The 21,128-nt window shown below is 54.0% G+C and overlaps 1 protein-coding gene across 2 annotated transcripts in view; it reads right to left on the reverse strand.

Annotated features, from left to right (window-relative positions):
- The window catches only part of MED1 (mediator complex subunit 1), a 459,486-nt gene that overhangs the window by 203,675 nt on the left and 234,683 nt on the right, over window positions 1–21,128 (reverse strand). For both annotated transcript variants that reach the window (XM_086924345.1, XM_086924344.1), the window contains one exon: window positions 10,051–10,169. In XM_086924345.1, the coding sequence (XP_086780471.1) occupies window positions 10,051–10,169 (119 nt within the window). The remainder of the gene's footprint in view (window positions 1–10,050; window positions 10,170–21,128) is intronic.

The following is a 21,128-nucleotide window of genomic DNA, read 5'->3' on the forward strand; positions in this document are numbered from 1 at the left end:
ATCCCCAGGCGTCAGTCTGGATCCGGAAACTTTTGCGTAGCAGTACCCCTGCGCGTCGGTAGGCGTCGTCTGCAGGCGTCCCCTGCGGCTCCGCGTCCGTCGTCGGCGTCGTGCGCCGTGATGACGTCGCTGGAGTACATAGACGCCGCCTCCGCGCGCTGACGTCAGTTCTTTGCACACAGCTTTTCCGCGCCAGGAGACGCAGAGCCATGAGAGAACCAACACTGGTGCCATGTAAAAACTAGGGCCCTGAAAGGGATGACCTTAACCCTAGGTATCAGTTCGCAGAACGGGGAGGATGGGTGGGTTCGGTAAGGAATCTAACACTAACTAATGTTTCTTACAGATATATCGTTACCGAAGGTAAGTAACTTGTTCATCTGAAAGAAACACGTTAGTGTTAGATTCCTTACCTTAGAATACAAACCCCAGCAATACCAACCCCGGTGGTGGGTCTGCGAACCAATACAAAACTACACCAGAAAGTCCTGGAGGACAGAACGGCCAAAGAAGCCATCCCTCCGGACTTGACTGTCCAGGCAGTAGTGCCTCGCAAAGGTGTGCAGCGAGGCCCACGTAGCCGCCTGGCAAATGTCCTGCAAGGGGACTCCCCGGCCCAGGGCAGTAGTAGCCGCCGTGGCCCGAGTGGAATGGGCCCTCAGCCCAACAGGAGGCTCCTTCCGAGCCAAAGAGTAGCACGCTTTGATGCAGAGGACGACCCATCGAGAGATGGTTCGTTTACAAACCGCCCGTCCCTTCTTCGCACCCACGTAGCCAACAAACAGTTGGTCATCCACCCGGAACTGGCGTGTGCGATCCATGTAAAATGAAAGCGCACGTTTTGGGTCCAGACGATGGAGCCGCTCTTCATCCTTTGAAGGATGCGGAGGCGGGAAGAAGGAAGGGAGGGTGATGGACTGCCCGATGTGAAAGGCCGAAACAACCTTGGGCAGGAAAGAAGGTGTAGTCCTCAGAACCACCTTGTCAGGATGAATGGACAGGAAAGGAGGTTGGACAGAAAGAGCCTGGAGCTCACTCACCCTCCTGGCAGAGGTGATGGCAACCAGGAAAGCCGTCTTTAAAGTCAGGAGACGGAGAGGGCAAGAATGAAGGGGCTCAAAGGGAGCACACATCAGGAAAGTCAGAACCAGGTTCAAATCCCACTGAGGCATCACAAACGGAACAGGTGGAAACATGTGAGTGATGCCTTTCAAGAATCGAGTTACAATCGGGGATTTGAACAAAGAAGGCTGATCAGGAAGCCTCAAAAAGGCTGAAAGGGCAGAAAGGTAGCCCTTGATAGTGCCCAGAGCAGAGCCCTGCTGGGCAAGAGAAAGAAGAAACAGAAGAACCTCCGAAAGAGGGGCAGAAAGAGGGTCCACAGCCTTTGCTGTGCACCATGCCACAAATCTGTTCCACCGACAGGCGTATACCGACTTAGTGGAGGGACGCCTGGCTGCCAGAATAACATCACAGACTTCAGGAGGCAAGTCAAATGGCCTCAACTGCCGCCGCTCAATCTCCAAGCATGGAGGTGGAGACTGGACAGGTTCGGGTGGAGGACCGTCCCCTGCTGCTGCGACAGAAGGTCCTCCTGAAGGGGCAGGCGGATCGGGGGACCGACTGACATGCTGAGTAGCTCGGGATACCAGTACCTTCGAGCCCAGTCCGGAGCCACAAGGATAACTTGGGCCCGGTCGCACCTGATCTTCTTCAGCACTCTGGGCAGAAGTGGTATAGGCGGAAAGGCGTATAACAGACCGCAACTCCACTCGCGCCGAAAGGCGTCGCCGTGCGAGTGCCGTCTTGGAAACTCCAACGCGCAGAACTGATGACATTGCGCGTTCTCTTCTGTGGCGAATAGATCTAACCAAGGCTCTCCCCATTGCAGAAAGATGCCCTGCGCCACGTCCGAGTTCAGACGCCATTCGTGATCCATCGAGCACCGACGGCTGAGTTCGTCCGCCCTGGCGTTCAGAGAACCTGCCAGGTGTTGAACCGTCAGAGTCACGCCCTGACGTTCCAGCCATTGCCAGAGGCGCAGAGCCTCCTGGCAAAGGGTCCACGACCCCACTCCGCCCTGTTTGTTGCAGTACCACATGGCGGTGGTGTTGTCGGTGAACACCTGCACTACACTCCCGTTGACAAAGGGGAGGAATGCCTTCAGTGCCAGACGAATCGCCCGCAGCTCCAACAGATTGATATGGAGCCGGGACTCCGCCGGAGACCAGATGCCTCTGATCTCTGCCTCTCCCAAGTGGCCACCCCAGCCCTGGAGGGACGCGTCCGTCACGACAACGTGCTCCGGTTGGGGAAGGGAGAGGGACTTGCCCCTGACCCAATCGCGGTCCGTAAGCCACCACTGCAGTTGTCTCGCAGTGCCCTCCGAGATCAAGACTTGGTCGGACAAGTTGCCCTGATGCTGGGCCCACTGAAACTTCAGGTCCCACTGCAGAGCCCGCATCCGCCACCTGGCGTGATGCACCAGAAGGATGCAGGAAGCCATCAGTCCCAGCAGCCGCAGCGTCAACCTGACCGAGACTCGGGATAGCGGCTGAAAGATGGGAATCAAAGCCTGAATATCCCGAACCCGCCGTTCCGGAGGATAAACCCGAAACTGCGCCGAGTCCAGAACCGCTCCGATGAAAAGGAGCTTTTGAGAGGGACACAGGTGTGATTTCGGCACGTTGATGGAGAACCCCAGGTCGTGCAAGAGGTCTGCCGTCATCTGAAGGTGGTGGACGACTGTCTGGGGCGAGCCCGCCTTCAACAACCAGTCGTCTAGGTAGGGGAAGACTGAAACCCCTAACCTGCGCAGATGGGCTGCGACCACCGCCATCACCTTTGTGAACACCCGTGGGGCGCTGGTAAGGCCGAAGGGGAGCACGATAAACTGAAAGTGCTCCTGGCCTACCGTGAACCGCAGGTAACGCCGGTGGGCCGGCAGGACGGGGATGTGAAAATAGGCGTCCTGCAAGTCCAACGCTACCATCCAGTCTTGCGGGTCCAGAGCAGCCAAGACCTGAGCTAACGTCAACATCTTGAACTTCTCCTTCCGGAGGAAGCCGTTGACGTTCCTTAGATCCAAGATAGGACGTAGGCCCCCCTTGTCCTTCTTGGGCACCAGAAAGTAGTGGGAATAACAACCACGCCCTACTTCTGGCCCAGGAACGCGCTCGATGGCCCCCTTGGCCAAGAGGGCCGTAACTTCCTCCTGCAGAAGTGTCAAGTGGTCCCCCGACACACGGTGGTTCTGCGGTGGCATGGCTGGAGGAGAGGTCTCGAAGGGGAGGGAGTAGCCCCTTCGGACAATTTGCAGCACCCACCTGTCCGAAGTGATCGTGCGCCAGCGAGCGTGGTGATGGCGAACCCTGCCACCCACTGGCGTCACATGGGGCCGAAAGCACGGACTAGGAGGATTTTGGGGTAGACGCTGCGGGGGAAGGTGTGGTCTGACCCCGCCGTTGTCCCCGACCGCCACCACGGCGGTTTCCACGGCCGCCACCGCGTTGGAAGGATTGTTGCGGCGCGTGGCTGGCAGCACGTGTGGGGGCGCCCCTTCCTTGGCCACGAAAGGGACGAAACGAACCCGGTTGCTGACGCTGGGTCGAGAGACCCAAGGACTTGGCCGTGACCCTGGAGTCCTTGAAGCGTTCCAGCGCGTGGTCCGCTTTGTCACCGAACAGGTGACAGCCATCAAACGGCATGTCCATCAGGGTATTCTGGACATCAGCCGAAAAATTGGCGGATCTCAGCCAGGCGTGACGACGAATCGCCACCGTCTTAGACATAGCTCTGCCCAGCGAGTCGGTCGTATCAAGACCACACCGAATTGAATATTTCGCTGCATCTCGGCCCTCAGCCACAGCCTGACCGAGCTTTGCCCGCACCTCCATGGGGCATTCTGGCAGCAGCTCCGCGACCGTATCCCACACAGAGTGGGTGTAGCGGCCCAAGAGGCAGGCGGTGTTGCAAGACCGCAGGCCCAAACTAATGGACGAGAAGACCTTTTTGCCAAACTGGTCATACCTCTTGGATTCCCGGTCGGGCGGGGCCGACGGGAAGGCGGACTGGGAGGTCGAGGCCTGGATCACCAGACTCTCAGGAGTGGGGTGGGTAGACAGGTACTTGGGGTCGTCCGGACAAGGACGGTGGCGCCTGGCCACGTTCCGATCAACAGGCGCACCTGAAGCGGGCCTGGACCACGTGCCCAACAGAACGTCAGACAAGGCTTCATTAAACGGCAGCAGAGGCTCCAGCGGGCATGACTGCGGTTTGAAGACCTCGGTGAGGATGTTAGGCCTCACGGCCGCGACGGGGAGCTCAAGGTTTAAGGCCTTGGCAGCCCTCATCAGCACCACAGAATAGGCAGCTCCCTCCACCGACGCCACGGAAGGAGGAGAGATCAAACCAGGGTTAGGGGAGTCGTCCAAACCACTGGCATCCCCCAAGTCACCTGTCCAGTCCGGGTCATACTGGCACTCGCGAGCCAGAGGGTCCTCGGACCCCTCCCAACCTTCACCGTACTCCTCATCCTCTCCGTATTCGGAGTCAATGATGAAGACCGGCTCCTCGGGGTTCATGGGCCCCATCGGCGCCGGGACCGGCGTCGAGCGACGCCCGTCCGGCGCCGCGTCCGGCGTCGGAGAAGGTAAGGGGACGGCGCCGCCCGGAGCCGGCGTTGGAACCCCACTGCCGGCCGGAACCGGCAGCGGAGAACCGGCGCCGCGCGGGGGCGGCGTCGGGGGTAACCCCGATGGCAACGGCGCCGGGGAGGCCGGAAGACCAGCCGGCGCCGATCCCGAAGGCCCCTGCGGCGCCGGGGTCGGAGCCGTCGGCGGCGCCGGGGCCGGAGCACCCGACGGCGCCGAGGCAGGGACACCCGAACCGCCAGGGCCCCCAGACGGTAGCACTGGGCCCGAAGGCGCCGTAGGCCCCGTCGGAGAAGCGAGCGCCCTCATGGCCATGAGGAACGCCTCGATCTCCTCAGGCGTCGCACCATGCCCAGGGACCGGAGGGTATGAGGCAGGCCGCGCCGGCGACTCTCGCGGAGCCGCGGGGTTGGGGTCACCCGAGCCCCCGGCAGCATCGCGCGAGCGTCGGGGGGAGTCGGGGGTACGATGACGACGCCCCGACTTCTTGTGCTTCTTACCTGACGAGGATGACGAGTGGTGTCGACTTCCGGAGCGCCCGGCGCGGCTCCGCGATCGCTCCCTCGAACGCTCTCTCGACCTCCGGCCGGACCGGGACCGCTCCCGGTCCCGACGTGGGGCCGACACCCGGAGCTCCAGCAGCTTGCGGGACCGCTCCCGCCTAGCCTTGTTGGTAAGGGCCCGGCAGTCGACGCAGGAGTCCACGTCGTGGTCGGGGCCAAGACACCGGAGACAGAGGCGGTGATGGTCTGTGACCGACATCGTGCGCTCACAGCCATCGCAATTCTTAAATCCAGGCATCCTATCAGGCACAATAGAGAAAAAAGACAATCGAAAAACTTGGTCAAAGACCGGAGTACTGCTCTTCAGATCTGCGTCCACTGGCGCGGAAAAAAGAAGAACTGACGTCAGCGCGCGGAGGCGGCGTCTATGTACTCCAGCGACGTCATCACGGCGCACGACGCCGACGACGGACGCGGAGCCGCAGGGGACGCCTGCAGACGACGCCTACCGACGCGCAGGGGTACTGCTACGCAAAAGTTTCCGGATCCAGACTGACGCCTGGGGATATTCTAAGGTAAGGAATCTAACACTAACGTGTTTCTTTCAGATAGGCATGCCGGTGCCTCGTCCAGGGCTTTGTATTTCTTATCAAGTCTGGCCGGCACTGAAAGTAGAGATGAGGGGTTTTGCATTATCTTTACTCCCTGGTCCCAGATGTGTTCAATAATCGGGATTGACCGGACCGTCTTTTTGAATGTCGTATAAGAAGCAGTCCTGAGGTTGTGAGGTCATTTCTATTTTGAACCTTGCTGCTGCACGTTCTATAATATTGTGAAACCCCCCGATGTCTTCTGGAGGGGAGTCTGCCTGTGCCTTGTCTGGGGAAGCTGGATGTGAGATGACGTATTCGTTCCACTCATCATCCTGTATTTCTCCCTCTTCCTGTTGACCCTCCTCGTCTTCTTCCACTGCTTCCTCTTCGTCCGAAGATTGTTGCGGAGGCAGAGACACAGGATCTGGGGTAATCACCAGTGGAGGTGGTCTATGGCGAGGAGGAGGGGCAGATGACACAGCTTGAGGTGGCACCACTGGAGGTGGCGGAGCAGGTGGGAACCGCTGTTTGTAGTCCGCTATAAGGAATTGGAGGTCCGTAGACCTACCAGACGACGACGAAGTTGAAGTAGATGTCGTCAAGGCGGTGAAGGCAGAAGTTGTCGACGTAGAGATGGTGACTGTCGACGCTGTCACAGGCATGGCAGAAGACACTAGCACAGGCTTTTTGAAGGTAGTTTCCTGAGGAGAAGTCTTCACTGCCATGGTCTTTGGACGACCCTCTGAAGACTTAGGCGTCTTCTTTTGAGGAGGCATATTAGACGGGCCTGGAGAAGTCTGTCTCGGACTTTTAGAAGAGGAGTGTGAGCTCCTAAAGGAACACTCGCTCTCACCTGAGGCGACTACTTGATCCTTGTCCTTCAGTCTCTGAAGCCATAGAAGCAGGCGTCTCTCTCTGTCTTTTAGAGTCTTGACAGAGAAAGTGCGACAGACCTTACAGTCCTTGGCAGAATGGTCAGGGTAGAGACAGTAGAGGCAGTCTTCATGTTTGTCATCCACATGCAGTCTCAGCTTCTTACACGAGGCGCAAGGTCTAAAGAGCCCTTTTTTAGGAGTGGTAGACATAGTAGACTCTAGCCCTCCTTCACAAGAGTAAATATCAAGAGAAAAATATGGATAAAATCCACAAATACCAGAAACCTGAGAAGACCTCAGTGGAGACTCCCTTAGCACGACGTGCGGTAGAAAATCTGAGGGACTAGGGCTCCTTCCAGGAAGGTTCTAGAGGGTGGTAGTAGCTGATTGGCTCCTGGCCAAAGTTTGGTCCTTTTATACAAAAGGACTCAGATAGGTTACTAATATGAGGCCTCCGGCCTATTAGTATATATATATGTCTTTAGGACATTACTATTTTATATACCGGGGACTCCCACCCCGACGACGGGGAATGATTTAGGCATGTGAATCTATGAAAGATACCCATAATACTGGATAACCTTTAATATGCACCTCTTCACTCCCAAATCAAAAAAAGAGTGCTATGATAGTAGTATAAACAAATAACTACTACAAAGTGTATTAGGTCAACATGTTTCTGCAGACTAAGTGGAGCCAAAAGGTATCCTGCTGCTTCATCAGGACCATTACCGCTACTGCTCAAATATAAAGTGTAAAAAGAATTTTTATCACCTGAGTGTTAATTAGATCATCTTTCTCCTGACTATGTGGCAGGAGAGAAAAGCCCCCCTCACCTGGCCACAGATCAGGAAATTTGGAGCACCACGATTAAAATGCACTTGGGTGGTGAGAAACAATCACACCATGGATCCGGTAACTGAGGGAGATTGCAGGTTTCCAGTGGGTGCATGGCGTCGAGGGCGGTGTGCACCCCCTCCCGAGATCTATGGTGTGATACCGCCGGGGTTTAGTCCACACATGGTCCTCACGAAAGCCTGGTAAACTTACACCGACTATGGCAGAAACATGTTGACCCACTATTAAGTTATCGGAAATAGCCGAACAATCTATTTGGCTTATTTTCCTACACATTGTTTTTAATATGTCCAATTGATCAATCAATAAATAATTTTTTATACAACTTAGACATTTTTAAACTTCACCATCACTTAGCATTCACCATCTCACAATTCCTGCTCCGCAGCAAATCTGGTGTTGTAGCACACTGGGGAGGCATTCGGCCTACCCCAGTGGGGCCCTATGATGAAGCATGTCACCAACCATGTTGGTGAGTGAGGGCTTTCTATACAAACCAAATTGGCGTTGTGCAGAGCACTTAGCCAACTGTCCCAGCAGCAGGTTCACCCATGGGGATCATAGAAAGAAGCCAGATCTAGAATAGTGAATTAACAGATTGAGGACCACAAAGGTGATCTGGACACGCCAGAGTAGTTGAAGCATGAACTTTATGCTAGAGTTCTGAGTGGCAAGTGCTTCTTAATGTGGACTGAACTAACAGATCTTTCAAGATAAGCATCGATAATTGGGGATGTAGGGTTGAGCTGCCTGTGGATACAGCCATATTGCTTAGGCAATGCAATCGCAGAGGGTCCAGCTACAAATGTGTCCAATACATAGAACAAGGAACCACCCAAGGTATTCCCTTAAGGACTGCAGGGTATTTCTTTTGTGTTGTATTGCCAGGAGTTCTGGAAAAGGTCTAGGCATCCATACCTCAACAGCACACGATACCATATCAATACCTTCAGTTGAAACAGAAGAAGAGCACCATTCCTACAACTCTTGCTGTTTAACATCCTGCGACAAGGTTGAATGACAGACTGTCACGAAGGAACCCGAAGAAACATACTAACACAATCTTTATCTCCCCAAACACTTCCCCGGTCACAGGTTCAACGCCATGGACACATTCAAATGCATGAAACTCGCACGGTTTGGTGGAAACGCAAACTCAATCAGACATCCACCCTGTAGGCAGTGTGCGCCTAGAGAACCAGAGGACACTGTGTCCTTTTGAGTGAAATATGGACATGTGGAGCAAGGAAACACTAAGAAAGTGTAATTAGAATAAAACATTCTCAGAGTCTGTAGCAACACAAAACTAAGGGCAAGAAAAGAAAGGTCACAAAACACCCTCTTAGCTTACTGAAACAATGAACAGTGCCACAATCCTAGAAAGGGGTTGCTGTTGGGCTATACATACAAACTGCATACCATAAGATGAACTGGAGTGATGATGAAAATGAATTATTCCAACATGCCCAGAAGAGGCACCGCTTCAACCAGACTATGACATAAAGGGGCCTTAACGCTCCAACCCCTGCACCATGCCAACAATTCCCCTTTCCTTGTGCCTTGGCACACTGCTAAATCCGTCACCTAGTTTTCTCCCCCCATACTGTAGTGCAATGTGGCTCCAGTGCAGCTGCATAAGCCTAACACCCATCTATATGATGAGATTAGCAAGCACTAGAAACACAATAAACTACAGATATGCAGAGCCCCGAGTGATAAAAGGATTAGTTGTCTGGAGCCACGGCGCATTTCTAACTGGTGCACCCCTTGTTCGAAGAAGTAGTTTTCATTTGCAAACTGTGCATTTATATACTATGCACATTTTTATGTCTGGCTTGGCAGTGCAGCTGTCTGCAGGGCACACCATTTCCAACATTTAAAAACAAAATACAGATTGGGCTTTAGCTACACTCAAAGGAGTGTTACACTTCCACCTCAAGCTACTGCCTATTTGGTGTATTCTTTCACCTTCTAGCGAAGTGTTCCACTGAAAAGTTGGAAGGAGTTATGTTACATTTGAAAAGTACATTCAATCTTAACACACGTTGTCCTATTTAGCGCTACATGTCCTTTATGCATTCCATACCGAAACGAAAGCAACACCTTTTGTGTTACTATATCCAAGCTCCAGCAGAGCCAATAGGGCAAGCTTTCATGTGATAAACAGCATCTGTGCATACACACACGTAAACAACTTTGTGAATACCTGTGTTTATATACCGTAGAACATTACTACCAGACCTATTAGTATCACCAATCCATGTTGTTTTAATATTAACTTTTAAATTCATAAATATTCTTAATCCTAAAAGCTTCTTTTCAATCAACAATGTAATGTTTGTCTGGTGTGCAGTGTGCGCAAATGAAACTCCTCAAAACCCATGAATAGGTCACCAAACAGGCCGGCTAGGACTGTGAAAGGCTTGGAAGGCAGGAGTACAGTGAGTTTCGGCACGGTATCCTGAGGTGGTCTGATTTTGTCCCAGCTGTACTTGACTTCGGAGGCCCTGTCCTGGTGTAAGCTAGCTCCCCACATAAAAAGGCCTGCATTTAAGCTGCTCATACGTACTGCGTAGAAGCGCATGTTGTGGCATAAAGGCACTGGGTCTGCCTCCGTCGACAACTCAAATTGGGTGACCAGCTCATAATGCGGCACAAATGTTGGTGCAGTGTCGAAAAGTGGAATACCTAGAGGAAAGAAACAAAATGCACTTAATTTGTCTGAATACCTTCTAGCAATCAGCGGGGTCAACAACATAAGATACAAAAAGGCGCATCTAGTTACATATATCTATTATTGATGGTTTAATTTACAGAAACATGAATGGATTCACCACATTCAGATTAATTAAATGAATACACAACTCAATAGCAGTCATTTTATGAGCCAAATGTGGCACACATTTTAAAGCGATCAGCTTCATATGGCAGGATGAAAACCTGGAACCTGGTCAACCACTTTACCTGAAGCAACACATATGCTGCATGTTCAACCACCTAGCAGAGACTGTGGTCAATGGAGGCTCAAGCAGGAGCGGTTTCTGCCTTAGGGCTCAGGGTCATATTAATTAAATCGATTTAATTAGCAACACAATTGTATATCTGAACAATTAGATGCATTTAAGTCCAGGCGGTCTGTGCCAGGCTGCCTGCCCTGCCAGATGGAAGCCATGCAGTGAATCCTCTTTTTGAACTGTGACACACAACGCAGGGCTTAGGGTTCTAACGCCCTTCATTGCCATAGTAGTCTATGGCAGTATCAACTGTGGGCCAAGGATGCTTTCAGTATCACTGTTTCGTGAGTTGGAGTCTCCATCCCATGAGAGCAGCCCACCGTCATTCACAGGCATAGATTGCACCCTTTCCCATTCCCATTCGTCAAACATAGGGGTGGATGCAACCACATCTGATTTGGTACCTGGTTCTCTGTAATAATAATGGTTATAATACTAATCTGGTGTAATGCATATTTCGCTGAGACCCCCCATAACGCTAACCTCTCCTACTGTGACACCCCAGGCCCTGGCTGCAGGTCACTGGCCCCTTTTTGAAGTGGAGCTGCTGTATTTGTTCCCCAGCTAAATTTATCTAAATAACAAGCATGGTTCTTGTTCCCTTGTGCAGTTGATCCAAATATCCAAGTCGCTGCACAAAGCGAGAAATAGAGTAGACAGTAATATGACGTATATTGCAAATGCTACTTACCAGTATGCATCTGTTCTTGGCATGTAGGGCTGCTGACATTCATATCTGTGCATAGTCCGCCACCTAGTGTTGGGTCCGGATGATTGCACATTGTTGTCCTGGAAGAGTCTTCGAAGTATCACGAGATAGGTGGCTCCTCCCCTGGACTACAGTGCGCATGGGCATCGCCTCCATCCCCAGATTGTTTTTAGCCATAGGCAGAGATGGAGTGAAGAAGTGAGTGATGACCATGCTATGAGCATATGTTTGTATATGAATACATACTGCAGCTGCTACAGGCGCCGGGGAGGAGGGTGGGCGATATGAATGTCAGCAGCCCTACATGCCAAGAACAGATGCATACTGGTAAGTAGCATTTGCAGTTCGAGGCATGTGGGCTGCTGAATTCATATCTGTGCATAGAATACATAGCAGTCCCTCCATTAGCGGCGGCCGCCCGTGCCAGCTGCAGCAGTCTGAAAAAGCGTTCTTAGAACAGCCTGACCAACAGCTGCCTGTTGTTTTGAGTGCACGTCTACACAGTAGTGCTTAGTGAAAGTATGAGTGGTAGACCATGTGGCTGCTCTACAGATGTCTTCTAAGGGAATGTTACCTAAGAATGCCATAGAGGCCCCCAACTTCCTAGTGGAGTGGGCCCTCGGTGGTATAGTGAGAGTGCGCTTTGCTTTAGCGTAGCAGATCTGAATGCACTTTACTATCCATCTAGCTATTCCTGCTTTGGAGATTGCATTTCCCTTGTGTTGAGTAGCAAAAGCAACAAAAAGTTGTTTGGTTTTGCGGAAATCTTTTGTCCTGTCCACATAATACATCAAGGCCCTCTTCACATCAAGAGTGTGGAGCATCCGCTCCGCCAGCGTCTCTGGGTTTTGGAAGAACACCGGCAATTCAATAGTTTGGTTTATGTGAAACTGTGAGACCACTTTGGGCAAGAATTTAGGGTTAGTGCGGAGCACCACCCTGTTGGCATGTACCTGGAAGAAAGGTTCTTGGATGGTGAGCGCCTGCAGTTCGCTAACCCTCCGTAGCGATGTGATTGCTACTAAGAAAGCCACCTTCCAGGTCAGAAACTGCAGTTCGCAAGAGTGTAGTGGCTCAAAGGGGGGACCCATCAGCCTTGTAAGAACCACATTGAGGTTCCATTCCGGAGCTGGTGGAGTCCTTGGTGGAATGACTCTTTTGAGTCCTTCCAGAAAAGCCTTGATAGCAGGCACCTTAAAGAGGGACAGGTGTTGCCTATTTTGGAGGTATGCTGCCATAGCCGACAGGTGAATGCGGATGGAAGAGTAGGCAAGATTACACCGGTACAGGTGAAAGAGGTAGCATATGATGTTTTGAATGGAAGCGTCTAGCGGGTCAATGCTGTGCTCCACGCAGTAGACGACAAACCTCTTCCATTTAGCCGCATAACAAGCTCTAGTAGTGGGCTTTCTCGCCTCCCGAATGATGTCCATGCAGTCGGGAGGAAGATTGAGGTAGCCAAACTCTAGGACTTCAGGAGCCAGATCGCCAGGTTGAGCTGTTGCGGATCTGGGTGCTGAATGTCGCCATGGCTCTGCGTCAAAAGGCTGGGAGTGAGATGAAGCCGTTGATGCGGTACCACGGAGAGTTCCAGAAACGTGGTGTACCATGGTTGGCGAGCCCACGTTGGAGCAACCAGGATGAGCGTCATCGAGTGTTGCCTGAGCTTGCGTGCCACCAGCGGTATCAGAGGTGCTGGGGGAAAAGCGTACGCAAATCTGCCTGACCAGTTCATCCACATCGCATTGCCCTGTGATTGGGGGTGTGGGAACCTGGCGGCGAAGCTTTGGCATTTTGCGTTCTCCTTTGTGGCGAACAGGTCTATCTCTGGATGACCCCACCTTTGGAAGTACGGTTGGAGTACTGATGGATGTAACTCCCACTCGTGCATCTGATGGCTGTGTCTGCTGAGCAGATCCGCCATCTGGTTGTCCTTGCCTGGGAGATGTTCTGCCATGAGGAAGATGTTCCTCTGAATGGCCCACTTCCACATGCTCTGAGCCAGATGAGACAGCTGTGGAGAGTGTGTTCCCCCTTGCTTCTGGATGTAGTACATGGCCGTCATGTTGTCCGTCCGGATCAACACGACCTTGTTGCACAGATGTACTTTGAACGCCTTTAAGGCCATGAAGATTGCCATCAGTTCCAACACATTGATGTGCATCTTCCTTTGCTGAAGTGTCCATAGTCCCTGCACTGTGTAATGGAGTACATGCGCTCCCCATCCCTGGAGAGAGGCGTCCGTTGTCAGGATGATCTGTGGGACAGGCTCTTGGAATGGTCGGCCCTTGCAAAGGTTTTGTGGATTCCACCAATGCAGAGAGTTGTACGCCCGACCGCTCACCAACACTAGGTCTGTCAGTTGCCCATGAGCCTGAGTCCACTGACGTGCCAGGCACTCCTGAAGCGGACGCATATGTAGTCTCGCGTGCGGGACAATGGAGATGCAGGAGGCCATCATGCCTATCAACTGCATGAACACCCTCGCTGGAAGCAAGGTCTGGGGTCTGAATCGTTGGATCAGCGCCTGGATACCGGCGATTCTCACTGAACTCGGCTGCGCAGTGGCCGCCAGAGTGTTGATCGTCGCGCCCAGATACTGTCGCACGTGGGCGGGCTGGAGATGGGACTTTGGGTAGTTCAGAGAGAATCCCAGATCGTGCAGGAGGTGAATGGTGCGTGACACGTGGTCTACGCACTGCTGTTCCGTCTTTGCCTGAATAAGCCAGTCGTCTAGGTATGGAAAGACATGGACGTGCTGGCGACGGAGATGCGCTGCTACAGTCGCTAGGCATTTGGTGAAAACTCTTGGTGCCGTGGTGACCCCGAACGGCAGGACTCTGAACTGGTAATGCTGGTCTAAGATCTTGAATCTGAGATACTTTCTGTGTGAAGGATGCAGGGGAATATGGAAATAGGCATCCTTCAGATCCAGCGTTGCTAGGAAGTCCCCCCGTTGAAGCAGGGGAAGCACCTGCTGCAATGTGAGCATATGGAAGTGCTCTGAGTTGATGTACCAGTTCAGGGGCCTGAGGTCCAGGATCGGCCTGAGTGATCCGTCCTTTTTGGGAATTAGAAAATACAGGGAGTAAACCCCTGTTCCCCGTTCTTGCAATGGAACGAGCTCTATCGCCCCTTTTTGCAGCATGATTAGTACTTCTTGCTGCAACAAGGTCAAGTGCTCGTCGGACATAGCACGGCCTCTTGGCGGTATGTCCGGTGGAATGGACGTAAGTTCTAGACAGTACCCGTACTGGATAAGAGACCTCACCCACCTGTCCGTGGTGATGGACCTCCACGCCGGCAGGAACTGCTGTAGTCTCCCCCCGACAGGTGTTGTGTGATCGGGGGGAAGTGACAAGACGTCACTGCTTGTTGGAGGCGGTGGACCTGGAGGCATTGTTTCCACGTCCCCTGCCTTTGATATTATTGCCTCTGTAGCCACCCCTGCCCTTGTTGTTGTTATACGAGGACTGGGTGTTACCCTTGTAGTATTGCGTGGGCTGGGATGCCTGGCCTCTTGAGGTGCCTCTTGAATTGGAGCGGCGAAAGGAACCACCCCGAAACTGCTGACTTTGCAAAGCCCCCATAGACTTGGCAGTTTCGGTATCTTTCTTCATTTTTTCTAGGGAGGCATCCACCTCAGGGCCGAACAGATGGTCAGGATTCACCGTTTGACCCAGTAATGTGGTTTGTATGTCGGGCTTGAACCCAGAAATTCGAAGCCAGGCATGGCGTCTAAGTAACACGCTTGTATTGATAGCCCTGGAGGCAGTGTCTGCTACATCTAGGGCACATTTGATGGATGCATTAGTAATGAGTTTACCCTCCTGAATGAGCATCTCCCCCGCCTCCTTGTATTGGTCAGGCAAGTGTTGTAGGATGGCCTCTAATGTGTCATAATGGGCCCTATCATAACGTGCAAGCAGGGCTTGGGTGTTAGAGATCCTCCAGATGTTTGCTGCCTGTGCAGCAATGCGTTTGCCTGATGCCTCAAAGATTTTTGACTCTTTGTCTGGGGGAGGAGCATCACCAGTAGTCTGCGAATTCGCCCTCTTTCGAGCGTTGGACACCACCAGGGAGTCCAATGGCAAATGTCCCTTAATATACGTGGGATCCGTGGGCGCCGCCTTATACTTCCTGTCGATGCGAGGATTGACGACCCGCGCCCGGGTGGGCTCCTTGAATACCTCCTGTGCATGCTTCAGCACCCCTTTGAGCATAGGTAGTGTCTTGACTTGCTTTTCGGCTACCGAGAAGGTGTCGACTAAGAAGTCCGCATCCACAGGGTCTGAGTGCAGTTCGACGTCATGGTTCGCTGCAGCTCTCTCTATTAATGCATTAAACGCCGCCGAGTCCTCCGTCGGGGACGTCTTCGCGGCGAAAAGTTGAGTGTCCTGGCCTGACTGCAGGTCGTCCGTGTCGCCTCCTGCCGTCCAGGGCACCTGCTCCTCTTCCGGATCCGAGTACGCAGGATAGTTGTACTCGTCGTCCTCCTCGTCCACATCAGGCACTGGGGAATGGGCCGGCGAGCGTTCCATGGCTTGTGGAGACAGAGGTTCCATCAGAGCCGAAGAGTCCGCAGAGTACTTTTTGCTCTCAAGTGGAATCCTAAAAGGTTCTAATGGCGGCTCCGACGTAATCTTTCGTTTGAGGAGCGACAATTTTCCGGTGTTGGCGTCGATGGTCACCTCTCGACGTTCCTCCACCGCGAGCGGTTGGAGCCGAAGCTTCGACACCACCAAGGCAGCTTTCGGCGTCAATACTTCCTGAGAATGTCCGCCCTGCTTAGGCGCGAAGGCCTTCGGCGCCGACTTGGGAGGAAGGGTAAAACGGATGGGCGTTTGTTCCTTGGCAGGCTTCGGCGTGGGCCTAGGCACGACAGTGTCCTGGCTGGGAACCACAGTGGACTGTTGGATCCGCTTCAAGGATTCTCCCACCTTCTTTGTAAGGGATGCCGAGGGCTGAACCGTCTCGAGCGATTCATCGTCTCCGAGAGCCCGGTCGCCGGCAGGCCTCTTCTTCGGTGCCGACGCCCCCTGGCCTGTCGCACCGTCGGCGTGACGCTTCTTCGAAGCCGTCTTCGGGTCCGCGACCCCTTTCGGTGCCGACGCAGCCGCGTCGGAAGTCTTCACCTTCGGTGCCGACCCAGAGGACTCCGGGTCGGCCATTTTGGCGCGGCTCTTGTGGTCGGCCATCTTGGCGTGGCTCTTCGAGTCGGCCATTTTGGGTTTCGTGGAAGTTGACGCCTCCAGAACCTTCTTCACCAACGCCAGTTTCGGTTTCGGTTTCGCATCCGAGGGTGCGGGACCGGTTGGCTTCACTTTCGGTTTCTTGCTAGAAATGTCCGTGACCGGGCCCGGAGGCGGGGACGTAGGACTTATAGTAAGATCTCGGGTAAGGCCCGAAGGCGATCCCTCGACCTGGGCCGTATGACGGGGGGAAACCCCGGAGTCCGGTTGGGGATGCTCTTCCTCTGAGCTATCTCCCATCGTGGCACAAATCAGTTCGTCGTCCCCTACCTCACCGGAGACTTCGTCGCAGGCCTCCTCGTCCGCGTCGTAGGTCTCTTCCTCGGACGCGGGGCCAGAGTCCGACTCTCGTACGTCGTCCTCCTCCTCGATCGATTCCTGAAAGATGTCATCAGGTGGGGGTGCCGAAGCCGACAACTGTGCCTGGAGTCGATTAGCTCGGCGAATCTTCAAAGTTTTCTTACTCCTAAACTTTGAACACGCCATGCAGGTGTCTTCACGGTGATCCGGTGACAAGCATGTGTTGCACACGGGGTGCACGTCGAGGTGCGAATATTTCGAGTGACATAGCGGACACTTCTTGAATGGAGTCCGCTCCATAGCAAATGCGGTAGTGTAGGCCCGTCCGCGTCGAAGCACGTGGAAGGGCAGTAGGAGATTGGAGCTGAGAGTCAGTAAGAGAACCCGAACGCAACTATACCGACGCCCAGCCTAAAGACCTTTTGGTCTCAAGTAAAATCGAACAACTATCGGTTCCGAAGGAGGGAACCGAAAACACATCCGAACCCTATGGCGGAAAAAAACAATCTGGGGATGGAGGCGATGCCCATGCGCACTGTAGTCCAGGGGAGGAGCCACCTATCTCGTGATACTTCGAAGACTCTTCCAGGACAACAATGTGCAATCATCCGGACCCAACACTAGGTGGCGGACTATGCACAGATATGAATTCAGCAGCCCACATGCCTCGAACCATTAAAACCAGCCCTGTCTTCATGACCTTATTTAAAATGGATGCCAATGAACAAGTTACTTACCTTCGGTAACGATATATCTGTAAGAAACATTAGTTAGTGTTAGATTCCTTACCTTAGAATATCCCCAGGCGTCAGTCTGGATCCGGAAACTTTTGCGTAGCAGTACCCTTGCGCGTCGGTAGGCGTCGTCTGCAGGCGTCCCCTGCGGCTCCGCGTCCGTCGTCGGCGTCGTGCGCCGTGATGACGTCGCTGGAGTACATAGACGCCGCCTCCGCGCGCTGACGTCAGTTCTTTGTACACAGCTTTTCCGCGCCAGAAGACGCAGAGCCATGAGAGAACCAACACTGGTGCCATTTGAAACTAGGGCCCTGAAAGGGATGTCCTTAACCCTAGGTATCAGTTCGCAGAACGGGGAGGATGGGTGGGTTCGGTAAGGAATCTAACACTAACTAATGTTTCTTACAGATATATCGTTACCGAAGGTAAGTAACTTGTTCATCTGAAAGAAACACGTTAGTGTTAGATTCCTTACCTTAGAATAGATACCCCAGCAATACCAACCCCGGTGGTGGGTCTGCGAACCAATACAATACTACACCAGAAAGTCCTGGAGGACAGAACGGCCAAAGAAGCCATCCCTCCGGACTTGACTGTCCAGGCAGTAGTGCCTCGCAAAGGTGTGCAGCGAGGCCCACGTAGCCACTTGGCAAATGTCCTGCAAGGGGACTCCCCGGCCCAGGGCAGAAGTAGCCGCCGTGGCCCGAGTGGAATGGGCCCTCAGCCCAACAGGAGGCTCCTTCCGAGCCAAAGAGTAGCACGCTTTGATGCAGAGAACGACCCATCGAGAGATGGTCCGTTTACAGACCGACCATCCCTTCTTCGCACCCACGTAGCCAACAAACAGTTGGTCATCCACCCGGAACTGGCGTGTGCGATCCATGTAAAATGAAAGTGCACGTTTTGGGTCCAGACGATGGAGCCGCTCTTCATCCTTTGAAGGATGCGGAGGCGGGAAGAAGGAAGGGAGGGCGATGGACTGCCCGATGTGGAAAGCAGAAACTACTTTGGGCAGGAAAGAAGGTCTAGTCCTCAGAACCACCTTGTCAGGATGGATGGACAAGAAAGGAGGTTGGACAGAAAGAGCCTGGAGCTCACTCACTCTCCTGGCAGAGGTGATGGCAACCAGGAAAGCCGTCTTCAAAGTCAGGAGACGAAGAGGACAAGAATGAAGGGGCTCAAAGGGAGCACACATCAGAAAGGTAAGAACCAGGTTCAAGTCCCACTGAGGCATCACAAACGGAACAGGTGGATACATGTGTGTGATGCCCTTCAAGAATCTCGTTACAATCGGGGACTTGAACAAAGAAGGCTGATCAGGAAGCCTTAGAAAGGCTGAAAGGGCCGAAAGGTAGCCCTTAATAGTGCCCAGAGCAGAGCCCTGCTGGGCAAGAGAGAGAAGAAACAGAAGAACCTCGGAAAGAGGGGCAGAAAGAGGATCCACAGCCTTTGCTGTGCACCATGCTACAAATCTGTTCCACCGACAGGCGTATACCGACTTTGTGGAGGGACGCCTGGCTGCCAGAATTACATCACAGACTTCAGGAGGCAAGTCAAATGGCCTCAACTGCCGCCGCTCAATCTCCAAGCATGGAGGTGGAGACTGGACAGGTTCGGGTGGAGGACCGTCCCCTGCTGCTGCGACAGAAGGTCCTCCTGAAGGGGCAGGCGGATCGGGGGACCGACCGACATGCTGAGTAGCTCGGGATACCAGTACCTTCGAGCCCAGTCTGGAGCCACAAGGATAACTTGGGCCCGGTCGCGCCTGATCTTTTTCAGCACTCTGGGCAGAAGTGGTATAGGCGGAAAGGCGTATAACAGACCGCAACTCCACTCGCGCCGAAAGGCGTCGCCGTGCGAGTGCAGTCTTGGAAACTCCAACGCGCAGAACTGATGACATTGCGCGTTCTCTTCTGTGGCGAATAGATCTAACCAAGGCTCTCCCCATTTCTGAAAGAGGTCTTGCGCCACGTCCGAGTTCAGACGCCATTCGTGATCCATCGAGCACCGACGGCTGAGTTCGTCCGCCCTGGCGTTCAGAGAACCTGCCAGGTGTTGAACCGTCAGAGTCACCCCCTGACGTTCCAGCCACTGCCAGAGGCGCAGAGCCTCCTGGCAAAGGGTCCACGACCCCACCCCGCCTTGTTTGTTGCAGTACCACATGGCGGTGGTGTTGTCTGTGAACACCTGCACTACACTCCCGTTGACAAAGGGGAGGAATGCCTTCAGTGCTAGACGAATCGCCCGCAGCTCCAACAGGTTGATATGGAGCCGGGACTCCGCCGGAGACCAGATGCCTCTGATCTCCGCCTCTCCCAAGTGGCCTCCCCAGCCCTGGAGGGACGCGTCCGTCACGACAACGTGCTCCGGTTGGGGAAGGGAGAGGGATCTGCCTCTGACCCAATCGCGGTCCGTAAGCCACCACTGCAATTGTCTCGCAGTGCCCTCCGAGATCAAGACGTGGTCGGACAAGTTGCCCTGATGCTGGGCCCACTGAAACTTCAGGTCCCACTGCAGAGCCCGCATCCGCCACCGGGCGTGATGCACCAGAAGGATGCAGGAAGCCATCAGCCCCAGCAGCCGCAGCGTCAACCTGACCGAAACCCGGGATAGCGGCTGAAAGATGGGAATCAAAGCCTGAATATCCCGGACCCGCCGTTCCGGAGGATAAACCCGGAACTGCGCCGAGTCCAGAACCGCTCCGATGAAAAGGAGCTTTTGAGAGGGACACAGGTGTGATTTCGGCACATTGATGGAGAACCCCAAGCCGTGCAAGAGATCTGCCGTCATCTGGAGGTGGTGGACGACTGTCTGGGGCGAGCCCGCCTTCAACAACCAGTCGTCTAGGTAGGGGAAGACTGAAACCCCTAACCTGCGCAGATGGGCTGCGACCACCGCCAACACCTTTGTGAACACCCGTGGGGCGCTGGCAAGGCCGAAGGGGAGCACGATAAACTGAAAGTGCTCCTGGCCTACCGTGAACCGCAGGTAACGCCGGTGGGCCGGCAGGACAGGGATGTGAAAATACGCATCCTGCAAGTCCAACGCTACCATCCAGTCTTGCGGGTCTAGAGCAGCCAAGACCTGAGCCAAAGTCAACATCTTGAACTTCTCCTTCCGGAGGAAGCCGTTGACGTTCCTGAGATCCAAGATAGGACGTAGGCCCCCTTTGTCCTTCTTGGGTACCAGAAAGTAGTGGGAATAACAACCACGTCCTACTTCTGGCCCAGGAACGCGCTCGATGGCCCCCTTGGCCAAGAGGGCCGTAACTTCCTCCTGCAGAAGTTGCAAGTGGTCCCCCGACACACGGTGGTTCTGCGGTGGCATGGCTGGAGGAGTTGTCTCGAAGGGGAGGGAGTAGCCCCTTCGGACGATTTGCAGCACCCACCTGTCCGATGTGATCGTGCACCAGCGGGCGTGGTGATGGCGAACCCTGCCACCCACTGGCGTCACGTGGGCCTGAAAGCACGGACTAGGAGGATTTTGAGGCAGATGCTGCGGGGGGGGGGGGGGGGGGGGGGGGGGGGTGGCCTGACCCCGCCGTTGACCCCGACCGCCCCCCACGGCGGTTTCCACGGCCGCCACCGCGTTGAAATGATTGCTGCGGTGCGTGGCTGGCAGCACGTGTGGGGACGCCC

Source organism: Lissotriton vulgaris, chromosome 5 (genome assembly GCF_964263255.1).
Source record: "Lissotriton vulgaris chromosome 5, aLisVul1.2, whole genome shotgun sequence".
NCBI lineage: Eukaryota > Metazoa > Chordata > Amphibia > Caudata > Salamandridae > Lissotriton > Lissotriton vulgaris.